The following is a 23,296-nucleotide window of genomic DNA, read 5'->3' as shown; positions in this document are numbered from 1 at the left end:
GGACTCGGTGCTGGGAGAGGGGAAAACACACACTTAAAAGGAACAGAGACAGCTTGGGCCTGAACCTCGAGGCTTCTGCTCCAGCTACTTGGGATCAGACCCTGTCCCTGATAGGGAAGTGATGGCCACTGAACAGAGGAGAAGTCCTGCCTCATACCCTGCTCCAGCTCTAGCCCCTCCATCTCCAGCCCCATTCCCTACCAAGGTGATAGCTACCAGCACACCCTGAGGAAAGATGTGACTTGTGTCCATGCACATGCGGTCGGTAAAGGGATGCTCCCACATAAGAACACATCTTCAAGACTGCCACATGTAACTGTTTCACCTAAATTCATAGAGGCAGAGAAAGTTAAGTAAAATGAAAAGGCAGAGGAACTGCTCGCAATTGTAAGAGCATGAAAAAGAAAACCTGAAAAAAAATAATGAAACAGAAATAAACAATTTACCAGAAAAAGAATTCAAAGCATTGGTAATAAAACTGCTGGCTGAATTAGGGAAAGAACAGATGTACAATGTGAAAATTTTAACTAGGAAATATAAAAAGGCCTGATCAGGGCCAATATCACTGATGAACACAGATGCAAAAATCCTCAACAAAATACTAGCAAACAGAATCCAACAGCACATTAAAAGGATCATACACCATGATCAAGTGGGGTTTATTCCAGGAATGCAAGGATTCTTCAATATACGCAAATCAATCAACGTGATACACCATATTAACAAATTGAAGGAGAAAAACCATATGATCATCTCAATAGATGCAGAGAAAGCTTTCGACAAAATTCAACACCCATTTATTATAAAAGCCCTGCAGAAAGTAGGCACAGAGGGAACTTTCCTCAACATAATAAAGGCTATATATGACAAAGCCACAGCCAACATCGTCCTCAATGGTGAAAAACTGAAACCATTTCCACTAAGATCAGGAACAAGACAAGGTTGCCCACTCTCACCACTATTATTCAACATAGCTTTGGAAGTTTTAGCCACAGCAATCAGAGAAGAAGAAGAAATAAAAGGGATCCAAATCGGAAAAGAAGAAGTAAAGCTGTCACTGTTTGCAGATGACATGATACTATACATACAGAATCCTAAAGATGCTACCAGAAAACTACTAGAGCTAATCAATGAATTTGGTAAAGTAGCAGGATACAAAATTAATGCACAGAAACCTCTTGCATCCCTATACACTAATGATGAAAAATCTGAAAGTGAAATTAAGAAAACACTCCCGTTTACCATTGCAACAAAAAGAATAAAATATCTAGGAATAAACCTACCAAAGGAGACAAAAGACCTGTATGCAGAAAATTATAGGACACTGATGAAAGAAATTAAAAATGATACAAATAGATGGAGAGATATACCATGTTCTTGGATTGGAAGAATCAACATTGTGAAAATGACTCTACTACCCAAAGCAATCTACAGATTCAATGCAATCCCTATCAAACTACCACTGGCATTTTTCACAGAACTAGAACAAAAAATTTCACAATTTGTACGGAAACACAAAAGACCCCGAATAGCCAAAGCAATCTTGAGAACGAAAAATGGAGCTGGAGGAATCAGGCTCCCTGACTTCAGACTATACTACAAAGCTACAGTAATCAAGACAGTATGGTACTACCACAAAAACAGAAACATAGATCAATGGAACAGGATAGAAAGCCCAGAGATAAACCCACGCACATATGGTCACCTTATCTTTGATAAAGGAGGCAAGCATATACAGTGGAGAAAAGACAGCCTCTTCAATTAGTGGTGCTGGGAAAACTGGACAGCTACATGTAAAAGTATGAAATTAGAACACTCCCTAACACCATACACAAAAATAAACTCAAAATGGATTAAAGACCTAAATGTAAGGCCAGACACTATCAAACTCTTAGAGGAAAACATAGGCAGAACACTGTATGACATAAATCACAGCAAGATCCTTTTTGACCCAGCTCCTAGAGACATGGAAATAAAAACACAAATAAACAAATGGGACCTAATGAAACTTAAAAGCTTTTGCACAGCAAAGGAAACCATAAACAAGACGAAAAGACAACCCTCAGAATGGGAGAAAATATTTGCAAATGAAGCAACTGACAAAGGATTAATCTCCAAGATTTACAAGCAGCTCATGCAGCTCAATAACAAAAAAACAAACAACCCAATCCAAAAATGGGCAGAAGACCTAAATAGACATTTCTCCAAAGAAGATATACAGATTGCCAAAAAACACATGAAAGAATGCTCAACATCATTAATCATTAGAGAGATGCAAATCAAAACTACAATGAGATATCATCTCACACTGGTCAGAATGGCCATCATCAAAAAATCTAGAAACAATAAATGCTGGAGAGGGTGTGGAGAAAAGGGAACACTCTTGCACTGTTGGTGGGAATGTAAATTGATACAGCCACTATGGAGAACAGTATGGAGGTTCCTTAAAAAACTAAAAATAGAACTACCATACGACCCAGCAATCCCACTGCTGGGCATATACCTTGAGAAAACCATAATTCAAAAAGAGTCATGTACCAAAATGTTCATTGCAGCTCTATTTACAATAGCCAGGACATGAAAGCAACCTAAATGTCCATCATCGGATGAATGGATAAAGAAGATGTGGTACATATATACACAATGGAATATTACTCAGCCATAAAAAGAAACGAAATGGAGTTATTTGTATTGAGGTGGATGGAGTTAGAGTCTGTCACACAGAGTGAAGTAAGTCAGAAAGAGAAAAACAAATACAGTATGCTAACACATATATATGGAATCTAAGGGGGAAAAAAAAAGAGGTCATGAAGAACCTAGTGGAAAGATGGGAATAAAGACACAGACCTACTAGAGAATGGACTTGAGGATACGGGGAGGGGGAAGGATAAGATGTGACAGGGTGAGAGAGTGGCATGGACATATATACACTACCAAACATAAAATAGATAGCTAGTGGGAAGCAACCGCATAGCACAGGGAGATCAGCTCTGTGCTTTGTGACCACCTAGAGGGGTGGGATAGGGAGGGTGGGAGGGAGGGAGATGCAAGAGGGAAGAGATATGGGAACATAAGTATATGTATAACTGATTCAGTTTGTTATAAAGCAGAAACTAACGTACCATTGTAAAGCAATTATACTCCAATAAAGATGTTAAAAAAAATACAAAAATAAAAATAAAAATAAAAATGCCTGATCAGAAGTGAAGAATTCAATAGGTGAATTGAAAAACACACTAGAAAGAATGAATAGCAGACTAAGTGATACAGAAGAACGCACAAGGGATCTGGAAGATAGAATAAAGAAAATCGCCCGATCAGAACAGCAGAAGGAAAAACAAATAAAAGAAAATGAAAACAGTTTAAGAGATCTCTGGGATTATGTTAAGCATACCAACATTCGCATTACAGGGGTTCCAGAAGGTGGCCAGAGGGAGAAAGAGATCGAAAAAGTATTGGATAAAATTATGGTTGAAAACTTCCCAAAACCAAAGAAGGAAACAGACACCCAGGTACAGGAAGCACAGAGGGTCCCAAACAAGATGAACCTAAATAGATCCACACCAAGACATATCATAATTAAAATGGCAAAAGTTAAAGAGAGAATTCTTAAGGCAGCAAGAGAAAAACAAAAAGTCATACACAAGGGAATCCCCGTAAAGCTATCAGCTAATTTCTTTTTTTTTTAATTTATTTATTTTATTTATTTTTGGCTGTGTTGGGTCTTCATTGCTGTGCGTGGGCTTCTCATTGTTGTGGACTCTCTTGCTGTGGAGCACAGGCTCTAGGCTCATGGGCTTCAGTAGTTGTGGCTCACAGGCTCTAGAGCACAGGCTCAGTAGTTGCAGCACACGGGCTTAGTTGCTCCACGGCATGTGGGATCTTCCCAGACCAGAGCTTGAACCCGTGTCGCCTGCATTGGCAGGCAGATTCTCAACCACTGCGCCACCAGGGAAGCCCTATCAGCTAATTTCTGAGTGGCATGATATATTAAAAGTGCTGAAAGGGAAAACCTGCAACCTAGGATATTCTACCCAGCAAGACTATCATTCAGAATACAAGGAGAGATAAAACCTTCTCATCAAGGAAAAACTAAAGGAGTTCATCAATACTAAACCTACCCAGTGTTCACTGCAGCACTATTTACAATAGCCAGGACATGGAAGCAACGTAAATGTCCATCAACAGAGGAACAGATAAAGAAGATGTGGTACATATATACAATGGAATACTACTCAGCCATAAAAAAGAACAAAATAATGCCATTTGCAGCAACTTGGATGGACCTAGGGATTGTCACACTGAGTGAAGTAAGTCAGACACAGAAAAACAAATATATGATATCACTTATACATGGAATCCAAAAAAAGGGTACAACTGAACTTATTTACAAAACAGAAGTAGAGTCACAGATGTAGAAAACAAACTTATCATTACTAGGGAATAAGGGGGGGGCAGGGATAAATTGGGAGATTGGGATTGACATATACACATTACTATATATAAAATAGATAACTAATAAGAACCTATTATATAGCACAGGGAACTCTACTCAATAGTCTGTAATAGCCTATATGGGAAAAGAATCTAAAAAAAACAGTGAATATATGTATATGTATAACTGATTCACTTTGCTGTGCATCTGAAACTAACACAACACTGTAAATCAGCTACACACCAACAAAAATTTTTAAAAAAATACTAAACCTACCCTAAAAGAAATGTTGAAGCGTCTTCTCTAAGTGGAAAAGAAGTAAGAATCTATAGGAAAGGGAAAATCCCACTAGGAAAGGCAAATATATAGTAAGGACTGAGGATCAACCACTTAAATAAGCCAGCACAAAGATTAAAAGACAAAAAAATTGTGAAAGCAACTGTAACTACAACAAACAATTAGGGGATAAACACGAAGATGTAAAATATGACACCAAAACCACAAAATGTGGGGTAGAGAAGTAAAAGTAGACCTTTCAGAATGTGTTTGAACTTAAATGACTCCCAGCTTAAAACAAGTAGATATAGTTATAGGTCAACATACATGAACCCCACAGTAACCCCAAATCAAAATCCTACAACAGATACACAAAAAATAAAAAGAAAGGAACACACGCATACTACCGAAGAAAACCATCAAACCAAAAGAAGAATCCTTCCAACTGCCTGTCTGAACTGAAAACCCAAGGGAGAGTTTCAACCAATTGGTGTTTCTCACAGAGGGTGGTGGTGGGATAATAATCACACTGTAAAAATAACACACTATATTTATCAATGCTTTATAGTTCCTATGGTGGTTTCACATGTACGCTGTCTCATTTAATCTTCATAATAATGCTATACAGTAGATATTATTATTCCCATTTTACAGACAAGAAAGAAAAAGGCTAAGAGAAATTTAAAAACTTGCCCCAAATCACACAGAGAAGTGGTGAAGCTAGTGTTCAATCCTAGGTCTCCTAACTTCAAGCACAATGCTCTTTCTGCTCCATTCAGAACACTTAAAAAACAAAAAGCAAACAGGTTTAACCAAAAAGGGTACATGTAGCCAGGATAGGAAGATTAAATAGTGTGATTATGGCTCAGTATCATAAATGAAACTTCAGAAGTTACTGAAACCCTGCTGCTGGGGGATACAACCTAGTCTACTTCAAGTTTTTCTAAAACGAGCCAATGAAATATGGAAAGAGAATTCACAAGTGGACAAGATGATCTAAACACAGAAAGAGCCTGGCTCACTTGGCTCCATCCCCTACTTCTACGTGGGGCCGCTTCTCATCAGCAAAGGGTTATTCCAATTGTGGCTCCATGATCTCAAAGGATCTTGGATTCTGCCACAATGAAAGGGAAATGAAGGGATCCCATCAACACCAACAGTACCATCACGAGATGGGTTCTAGTGATGCTGTAATACTTAATTAGTTAAAGGCCCTACTCAAGGTTGTAAGAATTTTAAGGTACAGTTCCTGTTCCACGAAAGCATCTTGGTCTCATAAGCTTAGAGCTGTTGTTGTCATGTGTGCACACATACACGTGTGTGTGTTCCTAAATATCTGCTGCTCTAGAGAAGACCTATGTAAGTAAGAGTTAATAATACTTACCCCACACTTCCGTCCAAATCCAACCACCACCATCTCTCTTTTACCTGCATGTAGCTCAGAGACATTGCTTAAAAATAGGAGACGAAGGCTTTCTTTCCAAATACGCACAGGAGAGGTCATATCCTGATAATGGTCTTGAGAGAGAAATGCCTGATAACTCGTCCTACTCTGGTGTTAGGTTTAGAAGATGGTCTGTGCCAGGGTAATCTGAGATATAGATTCTTACTCTCTCATCCTGTATGTTTAGGAAAGGGTCCATCAAAACACCTAAGACATCTATGTACTGAAGAAGTAAGAGGACTCAAATGAAATGGAGAATACATTATGGCGCAGGGAACAAAAGATGAGGAAAAGATACAACACCCTCCATATCAGAGCAAAGAGGTTTCTTCATGGACACTTCGGTTACAGGCATCACGAAAGAGTGACAGAACCATGAGCAAGATGAGAGGAGGCAATGTAAGGCCAGGAGAAAGAAGTTGAGGGACTGTGTGTGTGTGTCTGCTGTGGAGGGGTGTTGAGGAGGAGGAACGCAAGGAAAGAAAGCAAGGTGCTAGCTCATAGATCGGGCTCTCCATTCACGAGAGCAGGAAAATACAAGAGGCCCTCAAATGTCCTTCTAAGTCAACCAGTCCAGCACCCAAAGGAGGGAAACAGGCTGTGAGTGGGAGCATTTAATTTCCAGTTCTTCGGAAATTGAACAGAAAGGGCTAGGTTCAGTGGACTGAGGGACCACAAATGGTACCACAATGGGAAAACCCTAAAAGGGGAAGCAGTGTTGAGAGAAAAAATTTAATTGCAAAGTACCATACAGCTGTTTGTTTAAAAAAATTATTTGCTTAATTTATTTTGAAGAGGAACATGGTGATTAAATATCAAGATTTATAAAAAGTCTACATAGTACCTTTGAACCCCATCCATCCATTTTCTATCCACTACAGCAATGAATCTGTTTGATTATTTTCAGGAGTAATATTCGAAATATTTACCAACAGACTGAACAACTGAACAGAACAGACAACGTCCCTGGCTGTTATGGTAAGAACCAGCTGAATATCAGCCCTACGTTAGCTTTCTATTTGTCCTTAGAGATTTTTGTTAAGTATTATCCATTTTCCCCTCCTTCTTTAGTTAAATAGTAATATGTCTATTCTTCTCACTCTCGCTTTTTCCCACTTAAAATATGTTAAGAGTCTTCCATGTCAATATGTAAAGACTTTCCTCATTCTTTTTTTTTTTTTAAACAGATGCTTAGTATTCCATCATGTAGACATACCCTAATTTGATAATTCCATCATTGACGGTCACTTAAGGTTGTCTTCAATCTTCCACTGTTACAAACAACGTCACAATATGTAACATGGTACATAAATCCTTTTTCATGTGTGAGCATCTGAGGGTAGGCTTCGAGAAGTAGAACTGCCAAGTCGAAAGGTATACGCATTTGTAACTTAGATACTGCTAAATTGACCTCCACGCAGACTGTAACAATTTACACTTTCACAGGCAATGTAGAAGAGTGAAGTCTATGCTACCATACTGCCAATAGTCTGTTATCAAACTTTCGTAATTTTGCCAATCTTGGATGTGAAAAAATGGAATTTCAATGTAATTTATTTTGCATTTCTCCCATTTTGAGAGTGTTATCTTTTCATAGGTTTAAAAAGCAGTTTCTGTCACTGTTCATATTATTTGTCTTTTTTATTGGATTTTGGTCCTTTTCTTAATGTCTAGAAGCTCATATAGAACGTAGATTGAGCTTTTGTCTATGAAAAGAGTTGCAAATTTGGGGCTATGACAGATTTATTTTTATTATTTTAAGGAAGTATGTGCTAGTTAACGTGTTATTGAGCTTTTAAATGAAGAATGGAAGTTGAATTTTGTCACGTGCACTTTTTAGCATCTAAAGAGATAATCATCTGAGTTTTCTTGTTAGAGCTGTTAATAGTGATGAATTATATTAACAGAATTCCCTATATCATATCATCTTTACATTCTGAGAATAATCTTCATTTGGTCTTAAAATGTGCTGTTTTATTTAGAATTTTAAAACTATAATGAGACTGGTCTGCAGTTTTCTTTCTTTTTTGGGGGGCGGGCAATCTTTTTCAGGTATTTATATCAGTAAAAAGAATTTAGACATTTTTCTTCTTTTTGCAAAACTTTTCATCATTGGAGAGAAAGGAAAAGAAAAAGAGAACAAAAGTTACTGAAAAGCCAACTTACTGGATGCTTGGCCAAAAAGAAAAATTGAGTAGATCGGTGCTTTGTGACCACCTAGAGGGGTGCGATAGGGAAGGTGGGAGGGAGACGCAAGAGGGAGGAGATATGGGGATATATGTATATGTATAGCTGATTCACTTTGTTATAAAGCAAAAACTAACACACCATTGTAAAGCAATTATACTCCAATAAAGATGTAAAAAAAAAAAAAGATTTAAAGGGGGTTGAGTGAAAGGGAGAAGAGAGAAAAGGAGGAGGAGAAAAGGGGGGAGAAGCAGAGAGGGAGAGGGGGAGGGAGAGGAGAGAAAGGGGGAGGAAAGGGACAGAGGGAGGAGGGAGGGAGGGAGGAGGGAAGGAGGGGAAGTGAGTGGGAGAGGAGAAGATAGAGAAACTGATTGGGGGGGAAATATGTGCTCTTGACAGAAATTTCTGGAAAAAAAAACGGATTCAAACTAAATCCTTTCAGATAAGAGTCTACTTAATAAGCCTCTGATAAGATGGCTTTCTCCACCTTCCAAGGATTACTGCTCTGTTACTTCAGTGACCTGGAAATCACAACAGATTATCTTAACTCTTGGCCATCTGATGTTATTTGAAGCCATCCATGCTGGCACTTTTTTGAGTAGTGATGTATATAAGAACGCATTTTGGCCCATGTAGAGTGTGTGTTCCCCCAGCCACAGTTCTTCCTTCCACAAGTTCTGTAAAGAATGTAAGAATTATTTCCTTTCACAGGTCACACTGTCCAGATCAATGACCTGTCCTGATCTCTGTAATCTTAAGGCGTGAATATGGTGACTCAGATGGTTTTCTTTCTACATTCTGGGGGTTGAAGTGATTACCTAATAACCTGCTCTTATTCTACAGTTTATAGAGGTTCAATTACAGCCTTTATCAATCTACTCTGAGCTAAGTATTTATGAAGAATGGATTTATGTATATATGCAACACAGAAAGATGCTTTGATATCCAAGAGACCAGACCACAGGCATGCACTGTAGACCAAAGATGCATCTTACCAGATTCTGGCACAATTTACCAATACTAAAAAGGATTTAAACAGGAAACCCATGTAGGGGGTGGAGAAAAAAGCCTGCAGGCACTTTACAAGACTCAGGTTGTTTGTTCATTAATTAAAAAAATAATTATTAACATCAATTATGGGCCAGGCTAAGCCTGTATTATGTTGAGACAAGAAAATGCATAGGACCAGACTGACACAGTCCCAGCTATCACGGGGTTTGCAGCTACATAGATCATTCTTTTTGCATTCAACATGTGAAATCAGAGTTACTGTTTTTTTTAAGCTTGGTAAATTTATCTACTCACTTTTTACTAGAAAACAGTTTCTTGACGTTAAGAATATCTTTAATCTCAGCCGGTCAAAGAACCTCAGAAGATAGCTGGATAAATTAGGACTAACATGGCTTATTCAGATCTACTTTGATTTGGGTCCACTCACAGATGCTAAGTAAAACTAATGGAGAATGAGATAAGGCCAAGTGTGGGAGAGTGTTGGTATTAGCACCAGGTTAGGTTCCAGCCCTCCCTGCCAAAGCTATAAATACAAACGACCAATTTAACAGCATGAAAAGACCACCCTAAAGATCTATACCTGGGATCTAATCAGTTGTTCTGTGCCTTCTTTCAATTATAGGATCCCTGCCACGTTTATGGGGACTTTTAATGTGAGCATCACATTTTTGAAGGCCATATCATTATGACCATGTTTGATCTGAGGGTGGAAAAACATGAGCTCAAATAATGCCTGCACAAGGTCACTCTGAACGGAGCTGTAAACTGGAATCAATAAGAGACTACTGTGGAAAAGAAAAACCACGTCAGGGAAAGGGCTCAGAGGCCATGGAGACTGCAACTCTGAAAAGGGGTGCCATTAAAATTACTTTCGATTCTGTGCGGAAAGTGAAATTAGATAAGAACAAGTTTTGTTAAATAACACTATTTAAGGGCCTTTGGAGAAGGGAAGGACGATAAAAGACAGAAGCACAGGGCTTCCCTGCTGGCGCAGTGGTTGAGAGTCTGCCTGCCAATGCAGGGGACACGGGTTCGAGCCCTGGTCTGGGAAGATCCCACATGCCGCGGAGCAACTGGGCCCATGAGCCACAACTACTGAGCCTGCGCTTCTGGAGCCTGTGCTCCACAACAAGAGAGGCCGCGATAGTGAGAGGCCCGCGCACCGCGATGAAGAGTGGCCCCCACTCGCGGCAACTAGAGAAAGCCCTTGCACAGAAATGGAGACCCAACACAGCCAAAAATAAATAAATAAAATAAAATAATTTATTAAAAAAAAAAAAAAGACAGAAGGACAGTCACGTCATCTCTGCTTGAGTGTGGCAACAGGATATGATTTACATAAGAAAATTAAATCATCATGATGGTTAGAAGAACTGAACTGCAGCTCATATGAAAATTAGCCTAACCATGAATCAACTGAGCCACAACGCATGTGTATGACTTCTCAGGCGTAAAGAAGGCAATTGCTTAAGACTTTACGAGTGATGGACCCCTAATTGAAAACTGGCTTTCCTGTCAAATACTACAGAAGTACAGAAGTATCTTTTCTCATTTATGATTGTTATATTATACCCTGTGCTCAGATACTCCACAACTTCTCGTTCTCTATGCCTTCTTTGGGGTATCTCATTCACTCCTATGACTTAAACTGCTATCCTCTATAAAGTCTCACCCAGCACTCTCCTGTGAGGCCAGTATTCTACCCGTGTGTCTCAAATGTATGTCCAATCAACGTGTCCAAAGTTTATGTCTTTGTATTCCATCCCAAATGGGGCCTCCACATCAGTATGCAGCCAAGTTATTCGGGCAAGGAAAAGGAGAGTTATCCTTTTCTCCTCTGTTTTTTTACTTCTCATAGGTCATCTAGTCCTGTAACTCCTAAAAGCTTTATTGATATATCCCTTCCTTTCTTATTTTTACTGTGATTGCTTTTGCTCAAGTCCTTACCATCATTTGCCTGGACTGCTGTAGAAGAGCTTGACGGACTGGATTCCAGTCTTTTACTGTCCCAACTCTTCTTTATATTGTTCTTAGTTATAATGTATTTCTTTTTTTTTAATGTTATTTTTATTTATTTATTTTGTTTTATTTTTGGCTGTGCTGCACGGCTTGCGGAATCTTAGGTCCCCGACCAGGGATCGAACCTGCGCCATTGGCAGTGACAGTGTGGAGTCCTTCCTAACCACTGGACCGCCAGGGAATTCCCTATAATGTATTTCTTAACAACAACAAAAAGCAAAAGGATCCCAACACACCAATATCACAACAAACAAATCCAACATGACCATGTCGCTCCCATACATACTATTTTTCAAAGGCTCTCAGTGGCCTGTACGACAAAGTTCAGATGCTTTAGCAAGTCACATTGTGACCCTCCTCTCCTTTGGGGTCTTGTGTTCTTTCCATATGCCCCGTGATATAGCTACAGCAAGTCTCTTGCCATTCCCCAAACACGTCATGTCTTTCATGCTGAGATTTGCAGTGTTTTCCTCTGCCTGGAATGCCCTTTATAACTTGTCTGCTGAGAATTCCTAATCTTAAATTTCCTCATCTGGACAACAGGGTGATAATAGTGTTTACTTCAGAGAGTTGTCATGAAGACATAGTAAAATGATCTGTTCCCCACGGTGCCTGGTACATAGAAGCAACCACCAAATGTTAGCAGTCATTGTCACTGCTTGTCATTGACCTCACTGTCATCTTTGATTTTTTCAGATCTGAACAAAAACATCTCCTTTGCTCAAAATCTTCCCTGACTTACCTGGAAGTGTTAGTCATCCTTCCTCTCTGCTCCTATATGCCTAATTACAGTACCATCTTACATCAATTGCAAAATTGATGGAATTTTCATATTTTAGCATCTCTGATACTGGGGTACCTCTTGTCATCTATGACATGTCATGGTTTAATCGGCAGCAATTTTTATTTCTTAGTAATACTTGGAATAATGGTGTTTCTTATGAGTGGCATATTAGATGACACCTACACTTACGATAACTGCCATAAAAACCTGATTATCGGGGATTAACCAAGATGGCGGAGTAGAAGGAGGTGCTCTCACTCCCTCTTGCGAGAGCACCAGAATCAAAACTGGCTGCTGACAATCATTGACAGGAAGAACCTGGACTTCACCAAGGAGGATACCCCACATCCAAGGACAGAGGAGAAGCCACAGTGAGACGGTAGGAGGGGCGCAATCAGAGTAAAATCAAATCCCATAACTGCTGGGTGGGTGACTCACAGACTGGCGAACATTTATACCACAGAAGTCCACCAACTGGAGTGAAGGTTCTGAGCCCCACGTCAGGCTTCCCAACCTGGGGGTCTGGCTACGGGAGAAGGAATTCCTAGAGAATCAGACTTTGAAGCCTAGTGGGAATTGATTGCAGGACTTTGACAGGACTGGGGGAAACAGAGACCCCCACTCTTGGAGGGCACACACAAAGTAATGTGTGCATCGGGACCCAGGGGAAGGAGCAGTGACCCTGGGGGAGACTGAACCAGACCCACCTGCTGGTGTTGGGGGGTCTCCTGCAGAGGCGAGTGGTGGCTCTGTTTCACCGGGGGGATAAGGACACTGGCAGCCGAGGTTCTGGGAAGTTCTCCTTGCCGTGAGCCCTCCCAGAGTCTGCCATTAACCCCACCAAAGAGCACGGGTAGGCTCCAGTGTTGGGTTGCCTCAGGCAAAACAACCAACAGGGAGGGAACCCAGCCCCACCCATCAACAGTCAAGTGGATTAAGGTTTTACTGAGCTCTGACCGCCACAGCAACAGTCAGCTCTACCCACCACCAGAGCCTACCATCAAGCCTCTTAGATAGCCTCAACCACCAGAGGGCAGAGAGCAGAAGCAAGAAAAACTACAATCCTGCAGCCTGCGGACCAAAAACCACAGTTACAGAAAGATAGAGAAGATGAAAAGGCAGAGGGCTATATACCAGATGAAGGAACAAGAAAAAACCCCAGAAAAACAACTAAATGAAGTGGAGATAGGCAACCTTCCAGAGAAAGAATTCAGAATAATGATAGTGAAGATGATCCAGGACCTCGGAATAAGAATGGAGGCAAAGATTGAGAAGATGCAAGAAATGATTAACAAAGACCTAGAAGAATTAAAGAACAAACAAACAGAGATGACCAATACAATAACTGAAATGAAAACTACACTAGAAGGAATCAATAGCAGAATAACTGAGGCAGAAGAACGGATAAGTGACCTGGAAGACAGAATGGTGGAATTCACTGCTGCGGAACAGACTAAAGAAAAAAGAATGAAAAGAAATGAAGACAGCCTAAGAGACCTCTGGGACAACATTAAACGCAACAACATTCGCATTATAGGGGTCCCAGAAGGAGAAGAGAGAGAGAAAGGACCAGAGAAAATATCTGAAGAGATTATAGTCGAAAACTTCCCTAACATGGGAAAGGAGATAGCCACCCAAGTCCAGGAAGCGCAGAGAGTCCCATACAGAATAAACCCAAGGAGAAACACGCCGAGACACATAGTAATCAAAGTGGCAAAAATTAAAGACAAAGAAAAATTATTGAAAGCAGCAAGGGAAAAACGACAAATAACATACAAGGGAACTCCCATAAGGTTAACAGCTGATTTCTCAGCAGAAACTCTGCAAGCCAGAAGGGAGTGGCATGATATACTTAAAGTGATGAAAGGGAAGAACCTACAACCAAGATTACTCTACCCGGCAAGGATCTCATTTAGATTTGATGGAGAAATCAAAAGCTTTACAGACAAGCAAAAGCTAAGAGAATTCAGCACCACCAAACCAGCTCTACAACAAATGCTAAAGGAACTTCTCTAAGTGGGAAACACAAGAGAAGAAAAGGACCTACAAAAACAAACCCAAAACAATTAAGAAAATGGTCATAGGAACATACATATCGATAATTACCTTAAACGTGAATGGATTAAACGCCCCAACCAAAAGACACAGACTGGCTGAATGGATACAAAAACAGGACCCATATATATGCTGTCTACAAGAGACCCACTTTAGACCTAGGGACACATACAGACTGAAAGTTAGGGGATGGAAAAAGATATTCCATGCAAATGGAAATCAAAAGAAAGCTGGAGTAGCTATACTCATATCAGATAAAATAGACTTTAAAATAAAGAATGTTACAAGAGACAAGGAAGGACACTACATAATGATCCAGGGATCAATCCAAGAAGAAGATATAACAATTATAAATATATATGCACCCAACATAGGAGCACCTCAATACATAAGGCAACTGCTAACAGCTATAAAAGAGGAAATCGACAGTAACACAATAATAGTGGGGGACTTTAACACTTCACTTACACCAATGGACAGATCATCCAAAATGAAAATAAATAAGGAAACAGAAGCTTTAAATGACACAATAGACCAGATAGATTTAATTGATATATATAGGACATTCCATCCCAAAACAGCAGATTACACATTCTTCTCAAGTGCGCACGGAACATTCTCCAGGATAGATCACATCTTGGGTCACAAATCAAGCCTCAGTAAATTTAAGAAAATTGAAATCATACCAAGCATCTTTTCTGACCACAACGCTATGAGATTAGAAATGAATTACAGGGAAAAAAACGTAAAAAAGACAAACACATGGAGGCTAAACAATACGTTACTAAATAACCAAAAGATCACTGAAGAAATCAAAGAGGAAATCAAAAAATACCTAGAGACAAATGACAATGAAAACACGACGACCCAAAACCTATGGGATGCAGCAAAAGCGGTTCTAAGAGGGAAGTTTATAGCTATACAAGCCTACCTAAAGAAACAAGAAAAATCTCAAGTAAACAATCTAACCTTACACCTAAAGAAACTAGAGAAAGAAGAACAAACAAAACCCAAAGTTAGCAGAAGGAAAGAAATCATAAAGATCAGAGCAGAAATAAATGAGATAGAAACAAAGAAAACAATAGCAAAGATCAATAAAACTAAAAGTTGGTTCTTTGAGAAGATAAACAAAATTGATAAGCCATTAGCCAGACTCATCAAGAAAAAGAGGGAGAGGACTCAAATCAATAAAATCAGAAATGAAAAAGGAGAAGTTACAACAGACACTGCAGAAATACAAAACATCCTAAGAGACTACTACAAGCAACTTTATGCCAATAAAATGGACAACCTGGAAGAAATGGACAAATTCTTAGAAAGGTATAACCTTCCAAGACTGAATCAGGAAGAAACAGAAAATATGAACAGACCAATCACAAGTAATGAAATTGAAACTGTGATTAAAAATCTTCCAACAAACAAAAGTCCAGGACCAGATGGCTTCACAGGTGAATTCTATCAAACATTTAGAGAAGAGCTAACACCCATCCTTCTCAAACTCTTCCAAAAAATTGCAGAGGAAGGAACACTCCCAAACTCATTCTATGAGGCCACCATCACCCTGATACCAAAACCAGACAAAGACACTACAAAAAAAGAAAATTACAGACCAATATCACTGATGAATATAGATGCAAAAATCCTCAACAAAATACTAGCAAACAGAATCCAACAACACATTAAAAGGATCATACACCACGATCAAGTGGGATTTATCCCAGGGATGCAAGGATTCTTCAATATACGCAAATCAATCAATGTGATACACCATATTAACAAATTGAAGAAGAAAAACCATATGATCATCTCAATAGATGCAGAAAAAGCTTTTGACAAAATTCAACACCCATTTATGATAAAAACTCTCCAGAAAGTGGGCATAGAGGGAACCTACCTCAACATAATAAAGGCCATATATGACAAACCCACAGCAAACATCATTCTCAATGGTGAAAAACTGAAAGCATTTCCTCTAAGATCAGGAACGAGACAAGGATGTCCACTCTCACCACTATTATTCAACATAGTTCTGGAAGTCCTAGCCACGGCAATCAGAGAAGAAAAAGAAATAAAAGGAATACAAATTGGAAAAGAGGAAGTAAAACTGTCACTGTTTGCGGATGACATGATACTATACATAGAGAATCCTAAAACTGCCACCAGAAAACTGCTAGAGCTAATTAATGAATATGGTAAAGTTGCAGGATACAAAATTAATGCACAGAAATCTCTTGCATTCCTATACACTAATGATGAAAAATCTGAAAGAGAAATTATGGAAACACTCCCATTTACCATTGCAACAAAAAGAATAAAATACCTAGGAATAAACCTACCTAGGGAGACAAAAGACCTGTATGCAGAAAACTATGAGACACTGATGAAAGAAATTAAAGATGATACCAACAGATGGAGAGATATACCATGTTCTTGGATAGGAAGAATCAACATTGTGAAAATGAGTATACTACCCAAAGCAATCTACAGATTCAATGCAATCCCTATCAAATTACCAATGGCATTTTTTACGGAGCTAGAACAAATCATCTTAAAATTTGTATGGAGACACAAAAGACCCCGAATAGCCAAAGCAGTCTTGAGGCAAAAAAATGGAGCTGGAGGAATCAGACTCCCTGACTTCAGACTATACTACAAAGCTACAGTAATCAAGACAATATGGTACTGGCACAAAAACAGAAACATAGATCAATGGAACAAGATAGAAAGCCCAGAGATTAACCCACGCACCTATGGTCAACTAATCTATGACAAAGGAGGCAAAGATATACAATGGAGAAAAGACAGTCTCTTCAATAAGTGGTGCTGGGAAAACTGGACAGCTACATGTAAAAGAATGAAATTAGAATACTCCCTAACACCATACACAAAAATAAACTCAAAATGGATTAGAGACCTAAATATAAGACTGGACACTATAAAACTCTTAGAGGAAAACATAGGAAGAACACTCTTTGACATAAATCACAGCAAGATCTTTTTTGATCCACCTCCTAGAGTAATGGAAATAAAAACAAAAATAAACAAGTGGGACCTAATGAAACTTCAAAGCTTTTGCACAGCAAAGGAAACCATAAACAAGACGAAAAGACAACCCTCAGAATGGGAGAAAATATTTGCAAATGAATCAACGGACAAAGGATTAATCTCCAAAATATATAAACAGCTCATTCAGCTCAATATCAAAGAAACAAACACCCCAATCCAAAAATGGGCAGAAGACCTAAATAGACATTTCTCCAAAGAAGACATACAGACGGCCACGAAGCACATGAAAAGCTGCTCAACATCACTAATTATTAGAGAAATGCAAATCAAAACTACAATGAGGTATCACCTCACTCCTGTTAGAATGGGGATCATCAGAAAATCTACAAACAACAAATGCTGGAGAGGGTGTGGAGAAAAGGGAACCCTCTTGCACTGTTGGTGGGAATGTAAATTGATACAGCCACTCTGGAGAACAATATGGAGGTTCCTTAAAAAACTAAAAATAGAATTACCATATGACCCAGCAATCCCACTACTGGGCATATACCCAGAGAAAACCGTAATTCAAAAAGACACATGCACCCGAATGTTCATTGCAGCACTATTTACAATAGCCAGGTCATGGAAGCAACCTAAATGCCCATCAACAGACGAATGGATAAAGAAGTTGTGGTACATATATACAATGGAATATTACTCAGCCATAAAAAGGAACGAAATTGAGTCATTTGTTGAGACGTGGATGGATCTAGAGACTGTCATACAGAGTGAAGTAAGTCAGAAAGAGAAAAACAAATATCATATATTAATGCATGTATGTGGAACCTAGAAAAATGCTACAGATGAGCCGGTTTGCAGGGCAGAAGTTGAGACACAGATGTAGATAATGGACATATGGACACCATGGGGGGAAAACTGCGGTGAGGTGGGGATGGTGGTGTGCTGAATTGGGCGATTGGGATTGACATGTATACACTGATATGTATAAAATTGATGCCTAATAAGAACCTGCAGTATAAAAAAACAAACAAAAAAAAAAAAAAAAAAAAAAAAAACACCTGATTATCCGGAGTGGATAATGCACATTTATAGTAGATGAGAAATCTCACATTTTCTATGAATCTGTGAACCATCTCCATAAAAAAAGGGACTACTACTTGGAACTCTACAGTAGCCAAGAGATATTTCATTTGTATATACTGCAATGTAGCAAAGTACCACCTCCTGAACCACAGAGGGGTAGCCTGATGAAGTGGCATGCTGTCACCTCCTTCAGTTAAGCGCCCCTACCTGAGAGCCAAACAATGGCCAGACCCAGAGCAAAAGTGGGGAGAGGCTAGCTTCTGATACTGGGTCCCAATGACCCAGGATTTAAGCTGAGAAGGTAAAGCAATAACGTGGAGAGGAAAGTGAAGGAATGTGATGGGAAAGGCCAAGGGATCTTACTTCTAGACAGCCCTGTCCAATAGAGCTGCAATGCAAGCCACAGATATAATTTTAAATGTTCTAGTGGCCGTGCTTAAAAATGAAAAGAAACAGGTCAATTAAGATTAATATTATATTTTACTTATTTAACCCAATATATTAAAAATACTCTTTTACCATGTAACCAATATAAAAAAAGCAGAAATAAAATATTTTGCATGTTTTTTGGTACTGTCTTCAAAATCTGGTGTGTGTTTGATTTGTGCAGCACCTCTCAGTCTGGATTAGCCACGTTTCAACTGCTCAGCAGCTGCATGTGGCCAGTGCCTGGCACACTGGGCAGCACAATTCTAGACTGTTCTTTGACCAACTCAGTTAACTAATGAGTCAACAGTAACACAGGTATTTCAACAGTGGCTCTTTTCACCACATGCCATTGGCAATGTTTAAGATTTATTTTTATATTTTAAAATTCATTTTAGAATAGTCATTTTCCTCCAAATTCTTTTTGTGTCTCATTTTGGCTGACTTTGTTTTAACCATAATTTGAGGCTATTCCTATGTCCTTCCCATCTTCCCTTCACTCTGTTGGTTAAAGGAGAGGTGACTCCTTTATTCAATTACAGACCTTTCCCCAGTAAGACGGTCCTTGAGAGAGGGACGAGGGGTCTATGGCTCATTTTAGGATTGCCAGCGTCTGTCACAGTGCCTAACACATAGCGGGCTCTGACAAAATACCTTTGAATACCCATTAAGAGGTGAACTAAGCTTGACAATAGTGGTTCTCAACCTGGGCTGCACACTGGGATTACGTGGGGAGTGAAAAAAAGAAATGCTGATACCTGGTCCCACCCCTAGAGATGCTAGTGGTAGGTCTGGAATTTGGCCCGGGTGTTGAAATTTTTTAAATCTCCCCCAGGTGATCCTAGTATGCAGCCAGGGTTGACAACCACTGCTCTAGGGCTTTCTTAGAACAGCTTATTGTGGCCACATCCTTGCTTTCCTGACTCAAGGTCCAGTTTGCCTCAACTCGATTCCCTCTCTCAGAACAGATAAGAGTTTTCTTAAGAAACCTGGCAGAGAAGAAGCTAAAACAGAACTCCCAAGAGTGATGTGCAAATTCCTTTTCCAAGGCATCAAAGCAGATTTTCAGTGTTCTAAATCTATTCATATTTATCTTCTTCCAACAAAAAGAATTCACAACATAAGTGTTTTAAAATGCTAGCTAATTTGAAGAGAAAGGATCCTAAGGCCATTACAGTATATGAGCCAATAATACCCAGACATACTCATTGCAGAATTTTCTAGATATAGGATAATTGCAATTAAATATAGAAATGGATAGCCAAGATATGGAAGCAACCTAAATGTCCATTGACAGATGAATGGATAAAGAAGATGTGGTACATATATACAGTGGAATGGAATATTACTGAGCCATAAAGAAGAATGAAATAATGCCACTTGCAGTAACATGGATGGACCTAGAGATTATAATACTAAGTGAAGTAAGCCAAAGACAAATATCATATATTGCTTATATGTGGAATCTAAAAAAATGATACAAATGAACTTATTTACAGAACAGAAAGAGACTCACAGACATAGAAAACAAACTTACGATTACCAAAGGAGAAAGGCGGGTGGGGAGAGGGATAAATTAGCAGTTTGGATTTAACATATAACAAAATAGATAAACAACAAGGACCTACTGTATAGCACAGGGAACTATACTCAATATTTTGTAATAGACTATAAGGGAAAAGAATCTGAAAAGGGATATATATATATATTCACTGTGCTTTATATTCACTGAAACTAACACAGTATTGTAAATCAACTAGATTTCAATAAAAATTAAAAAATTTTTAAATTTAAACAAATAGAAAAGGGAAATATTTTGTGCTCTTTTTAGGCCATTTAGGTTATATTTACATAAAATAATCATAAAGCAATGCATCCACTTTAATAAATCACATATAAAACCTAATTTTAGCCACATAACCCGTAAGTGTTGGTATTACTATCTGCTCTCAAAATGATACTTGGCCTGATGGCATTATGGCATTACTTCCATCATACATAAGGTTCAGCTATGGCCAAGAGGGAATTCTGACTTCTGCTTCAACACAAATGAGACCTCATCCAGGAGGAGGGAGCAATGAACTCTGCACCAAGGGACCAGCTGGAATGAAGTTTCTCTGACTCATGGACTGAGAATTTCCCTGCCAATTTCCAAGGTGGTTTGGCCATACTTTATGGATTTACCCTGCTTAATGGTCTTTTGTTGATGGTGTGGTATCATGTGGCCTTAGTAATAAATAGAAACAGCATGCTGATATACCCCTAAAGGTTCCTACATGCATTTCCTCTGGCTTTCTAGCAAAGACAAAAGCCCCCTCCAACTACCCCACACTTTTTTTTTCTTTATTGAGATAGTATTGACATATAGCATTAGATTAGTTTCAGGTGTACAACATAATGATTCCATATACGTATATATGGTGAAATGATCATCACAAGAAGTCTAGTTAACATCTGTCAGCATGCAGAGTTACACATTTTTTCCTTGTAATGAGAACTTTTAAGATCTACTCTCTTAGCAACTTTCAAATACACAATACAGTATTATTAACTACAGTCACCATCCTGTAAATCAACGTTCCCCATGACCTATTTATTTTATAATTGGAAACTGTGCCCCACACTTATTTTTGTTTTACATCTAGGCTGAATTTGAGAAACCAGAATAGGAGATATCCAAAAGGCGTTAAACTTTCACGTTCACTACCAGGGCTCAACAAAAGTTCCCTAGTCCTGCCAAAACCATGGAGGAAGGAATACCATGGGAAGATGGTCTAATGGAATCATCGGAGCTGCCAATGCTCAGGCGGGAGGCACGGGGCAGCGGGTCTCGGAGAAAGACGGAGAAAGGAAGGACGTTTCAGAACATCACGCCTCCTACCTTTCCGGAAGAACCCTTCGAGTCTGTCCTTGAACGGCTGCAGATACTCCTTCGGTGACTCCTTACACACCACTGCCATCTGTTTCTCACTTGCTGTGAAGAGAAGGTGGCAATTAGACTTCTTCGAGAACACGGATTTGCTGAGCTTGTGCTCTGTGCTCTGCACTTGGGGATTAATAGTGCAAAATCCTTATCCATCATCGTTTATCCAAATTACAGGGGAAAGCGCAGAAACAAACAAATACAAATAATTAGCTCGCTTTACACCTTTCTTCAGGAACAGGGAAATGCATCACCTTCAAGGTTTTTTTTTTGTTTTTGTTTTTTTTAGAGACACGGCAAAACCTCTGACTTGGGACAGGTGAAGTACTCCGCTTTTGGTCTCTCCAAAAGAGAGGCAAGAACTACTCAAGGACTAGTTCTAGGGAATTAAGGGCCCAGACCCTCTTCAGATTCATACTCTAAAAGTGGAGCTTAAAATAGATTTTGCAGAAATTCTCACCAAACTGGCGATTCCTCAAGGTGACACCCACATCCCAGCATGAGAACTAACCCCAGGTTAGGGAGGACTGAATCTCTCTTCACCCCCGTTCACCTCCCCTTCCCATTAACACATGTGAAACATTTTATACGTAATTTACTTCAGACAGGATATCTGGAATTTACAAGAGGTTGCTTTTTTTGATAATCAAGGCCCCTCAAATTAGATAGTTCTGACTCGGTGACACGGGAGACCACAATAAAGCATAGTTCACCGTCATAAAAAGCAGTTAACCCAGGCAAGAGGCATTTTCTCAAGGTTTCTGTATGTTTGTGCCAGTGGCAGAAATGCACTGGGTAAAAAAAGGCTTCATTTCTCCAAAGCTAGAGCTGAGTCATGATCACTTTTGTCTGTTGATCATGGCCAGAAATTACTGACATGTCCTTATTCAAGAGAATATATTAAAGCATTAGATTTTCGCCCAGAAATCATGCCACCTGGTTCAAAAAATAGAGAAAGATATATTCTTGGAGGAATTTACAGAAGCACAGAGGTAAGGCATTTTGGAAGAAGACGGTTAGAAAGGATTCCTTTATTTATGTTGGGAAATTTGTATACAAGAGCTTGGTGTTTCCCAAACTAGCATCCCAGAATGTTTACTATGTAAGGCAACCCACAAGCACGTCAGCACTGAAGCACAAAAAAGGCAAAAGAGGTCACTCAAGGGCCCCTCGAAATTAGCTGCCTGACACTTTCTCTTACAATATTGCCAACTAGATTGCTGAAATACTAGGCAACTCTGGAGACTACCAGATTGTGCTGAAGATGAAAGCATGATGTGAGGGAACTCTGTCGAGTTCAGCATCAGCTACATTCCCAGAATCAGCTCCAGGCATTCCCACCTGAGATCATGAGGCCGATCACAGGACACAAGGGCCTAAGTTTAGGCTCTTCCTATTGACAATGTTACTTTCTAAAAGTTTTTAATAGAGCTTATTTTGAATATCTCTATTCTGATAACCATACAAGTGCTATTTAGGAAACCCTGTCCATTGGGACACAAAGACTCATTTCTTTTTTTAAAATGATCTATCTTACCTGGAACAAATTCCTTAAAACCAGCCAAACCATCATTTCAAAACACTCCTTTTTTACCCCTACATTTTTACCTTTATTTTTCAGTGTATTTGTCCTCTCTACAATGA

General features: G+C 39.2%; 1 protein-coding gene across 7 annotated transcripts in view; it reads right to left on the bottom strand.

The window, feature by feature from the left end:
• FMN1 (formin 1) overlaps positions 1–23,296 on the bottom strand; it is a 467,455-nt gene that overhangs the window by 103,997 nt on the left and 340,162 nt on the right. For all 7 annotated transcript variants that reach the window (XM_082452361.1, XM_082452358.1, XM_082452359.1 and 4 more), the window contains one exon: positions 21,611–21,703. In XM_082452361.1, coding sequence (XP_082308487.1) covers positions 21,611–21,703 — 93 coding nt within the window. The remainder of the gene's footprint in view (positions 1–21,610; positions 21,704–23,296) is intronic.

This window comes from Balaenoptera physalus (assembly GCF_965194825.1).
Source record: "Balaenoptera physalus genome assembly, chromosome: 2".
Classification (NCBI taxonomy): Eukaryota; Metazoa; Chordata; class Mammalia; order Artiodactyla; family Balaenopteridae; genus Balaenoptera; species Balaenoptera physalus.
The sequence above is the reverse complement of the archived record's forward strand: the minus strand, read 5'-3'. Positions and strand labels throughout refer to the sequence as shown.